This window comes from Salvia hispanica, chromosome 4 (assembly GCF_023119035.1).
Source record: "Salvia hispanica cultivar TCC Black 2014 chromosome 4, UniMelb_Shisp_WGS_1.0, whole genome shotgun sequence".
NCBI classification, from domain to species: domain Eukaryota; kingdom Viridiplantae; phylum Streptophyta; class Magnoliopsida; order Lamiales; family Lamiaceae; genus Salvia; species Salvia hispanica.
Window position 1 is genome coordinate 35,757,590 of NC_062968.1, and position 3,843 is coordinate 35,761,432.

Sequence of the window (3,843 nt, forward strand, 5' to 3'; positions counted from 1 at the left end):
CAGAACAGACCAGCCGCAGAAGCCAAGGATGAATTGGCGAATTGAAGCCGTTTTTCAACCGGCAACCGGCGATTTGAGGTTTTTCCGGCGAATTTCAACCGGCTGCAAACATCTTTAAGTAATTGTTCTTCAATTTCATCCTTTATTGCTTAATTTGTGTAGGTTTTCCCTAATTTTGACAAAATTAGGGTTAATGATGAAATTGATGAATTTATGATGAAATTGATGGATTTAGGGTCGATTTTTGTTGTTTTGTTGCCTATTTGTGGGGTTCACATGTATATAATGCAATGAGTAGAAGTAATTGATTCAAATTGGAATATAGTGTTTTGCTTAGTTATATGTTTTCAAATTGGAATATAGTTATATGTTTTGCTTAGTTATAAGTAATTACAAAGCCACAAAATTGAATCTTAGTTATATGTTTTCAAATTGGAATATAGTTTTTTTCTTTTCAATTGAAGTTGCAATTTATGTTGGATTGTTGAGTTTTTGTGATAAAATTTGAATCTTGGTTGTGTTTTACAATATTTTTTAAATTTTGTTTAAGTGATTACTTATTGAGGTATTTGAGTGTTATGTAGATATTAAGTTGTTGATGAATATGTTAGTTTTGTTTGTGACATCTTTGATTGCTATGCTGGAGGTTACAATATGTTAGTTTTGTTTGTGACACGCCCAGAGACGCATAATGGTTACGCGTCATTGCCAAAAAACGCACAACGGATATGCGTCATTGCTCAAAGACGCACAACGAATATGCGTCACCAGTGAAAGACGCATAAGGGTTATGCGTCTTTACAAAACACAATATTTTTTGCGTTTCCACTTTAACGACGCATCATCAATATGCGTCTTTAGTCAAAGACGCATCTGCTTTATGCGTTTCATTAAGAGTGACGCATAATGCTTATGCGTCACTCCCTGTCTGGGAACAATTTTATTCTTCTTCATTAAGATGGAATGCAATTACAAGCCTAGAACAAAAGAAGAATTCTCCCGTATTTTTATTACTAGTACTCCCTCCGTCTCACAAAAGATGTCACACTTTCCTTTTTAGTTTGTCCCACAAAAGATGTCACATTTCCCTTTTTGGAAAAAGTTCTCTCTCACATGAATATAAAAATTATATTTTCTCTCTCTATTTAATACACAAAATAAAACCTCCTAAAATCCCGTGCCATTTTCAAAGTATGCCAACTTCTCTGTGACGGAGGGAGTATAATTTTAAATAATACTAGTAGTATATAGGTTACATTATTTTATAGTACTACTATAAATTTTCAACTTTCCTATATATTTATGTCAAAAGAATGTGTCATAAATAAGGATAGAGATAGTGGAGTAATTGTTTTTAAGGTTTTACAAGAAACAAAAATAAAGGACAGCGTGAGACACTGATTGACCAACAAAAAACTACTCCACCAAGCAGTTTCGATCTCCAAACTGTTGGTTTGGTTCTATTTTCTCAGATCTCCGAGACAATACTCGCAGGCGATGTATCACTTGTTCATGAAACAATTAATTACAGACATCTATATCACAAAAACATGACAACAATATAGTACAAAATTGATGAGGACACACTAAAAAAACAAAAAAAAAAAAAGAGCAAAAAAAGAAATCATTTGGAGAAGTTGGACTTGGGAGAGAATAGGCGCTTGGGCGAGAACATCCCCATATTAAAATATCTTGGCGACGCCACACCATCAATGGCCTTATAACTCGGCATCGGACTCGGCGGCATGATGTATCCGTCTTCCCTGTTACTCCTATTCACGCTAAACGAGCCGCACTTGGCCAGCTTCCCCAGCCACGACTTCTTGCGGTGCGACGTCCTCCCGTTGATGTTGTCGCACATGTACTGCTTCAGCATCAGCAGCCCCTGCTCCATCACATGCGGCGGCGGCGACACCAGCGGGTTCCCCTCCACGCTCAGCTTCTGCAGCTTCTTCAGGCACCCGATGGAGTCCGGGAGGGCCGCGATCTTGTTGTAGCTCACGTCCAGCTCCACCAGCGACATCAGTAGCCCCACCGAGTACGGGAGCGTCTCCAGGTACTGGAAGTTCTGGCTCACGTTCAGGATCTGGAGGTTTATGAGGTTCTCGAGATCCTCGGGGAGGGACCGGAGGCAGTTGAGGCGGGCGTCGAGGACACGGAGATTGGTGAGGTGGGAGGTCGAGTGGGGGAGGAAGGCCAGGTTGTTTGAGTTCACTGATAGCTTTCTTAGGTTTAGAAGCTCGAACCCCATCGTGTCCGGGAGCTGCCGGAGCTTGTTGAAGTTGGCGTTCAGCTCTTGAAGGGATCTGTTAATGAATGAATTAATTAGTTAGGGTTTGATTGAGATGGAATTGACCGGTTTTGTTTAGAAGTGAGGTGATAAGCCACTTGATAAGTTGAATGGGCATATGATAAGTTGGGTTTTGGGCCCACATGAGGTGTACTGAAATTAAAATATTGCTCCTCCTACCTGCAGTTCTCTATGGTTGGAGGAAGTTGTTGGAGGAGATTGCCGGAGACGTTCAAGATCTTGAGTTTGGAGAGACACCCTATGGAGTTTGGGAGGCACTTTAGCTGATTGGAGTGCACGTCTAACACCATCACGTTTAGCAGCCGCGCAGTCAACGATTCCGGGATCGTCTGTCAATATTTAAATCAATTGATTAAACATGTTTATTTTTTGGTAGCAACTAGCAATTGAATGAAATTTGATGTATGGAAATTGAACCTGGAGATTGTTGTTGGAGAGGTCTAATTTGGAGATGGAGGCCAAATTGATCAGAAAGGGACTAGGAAGTGAGTTTAAGGACATCCCACTCAAATCCACAATCTCCAGCTTTTTGGAATCCTCTGATTTCATCCTCCCCTTGTTATCAAGCCGCTTATTCCTCCGATTAAACTCCGACTGCGGTCGCTGTTGCTGCTCGCACATCTTTTTTCTGTTCTATATATGAAGATGAAGATGAAGATGTATATGTATATGTGATTACTTATCGGCCAGAATGAATACAAGAGAAATAACGGTCTCGGTTGTTCAGGAGAGGAAACAAGATCAGATAGACAGCGGTACTGATCCTATCTATAGAGAATGCGGAGAAAAAAAGAGTAATTAATTTAGAGAGGATATGGAGATAGTACAGCAAGCGTACGGTCATAATAAGGTACGAATTCCGTATAATGAGTGTGTAATGACGTTACCTATTTTCTTAAAGTCAACCATTTCGGATTTCGGTTACTTGTTATGCTGCCCCTCTAATTCCTCACTATTTCACTTTGACGTTACCTACGCCGTAATAATTACTCCAATCAAATATAGGAGTTAGTATTACTTTTATTCCTAAATCATAATTTCATTTTTTCACTTTTATAGTCACTTTTTTTAAAAAGGGAATAAATCTCATTTCGCATTTGCTGATTCACACCATTCACTTAATACATCGCTTTAAATATTCCAATCAAATAGAGCTGGCATTGCATCAGATTTTGTCAAATATAGAAATTCTCAACATTTCAAAATTCAAGTAAAAATACCAATTAAACCCATTTAAAAATTGGCGGAATTGTTAGTGTAGGATCAATTGTGATCCGAGTTGAAATGTTTAAGATGTAAAAATTCAAAAGATAAAGTATAGAACCAAAATCATAAAATATGCATATGTTTAGGACCAATTTTGACCTTATTTTTTTATATCAAATCATTTTTATCTTACGAAGCTCCCTGACACTTTAGGGCTATCTTAGACCTTAAGAAAGTGATGAGTTGAACCATACAAAATAAATCGGGTACCAAAGCTATTAGTATTATTATAAGAGTTTACTTTGTGAAGGGCCAAACATTTCAAG

At 38.5% G+C, this 3,843-nt stretch overlaps 1 protein-coding gene across 1 annotated transcript; it reads right to left on the reverse strand.

Annotated features, from left to right (window-relative positions):
• Positions 1-1,401: 1,401 nt before the first annotated feature.
• LOC125224193 (plant intracellular Ras-group-related LRR protein 6-like) lies at positions 1,402-3,087 on the reverse strand. The gene is made up of 3 exons (XM_048127551.1): positions 2,729-3,087; positions 2,471-2,640; positions 1,402-2,306 (listed from the first exon to the last, which is right to left on the reverse strand). Exons 1-3 carry the CDS (start codon positions 2,930-2,932, stop codon positions 1,625-1,627), a joined length of 1,056 nt encoding a protein of 351 aa, XP_047983508.1. The 5' UTR covers positions 2,933-3,087; the 3' UTR covers positions 1,402-1,624.
• Between the last annotated feature and the right edge of the window lie 756 nt (positions 3,088-3,843).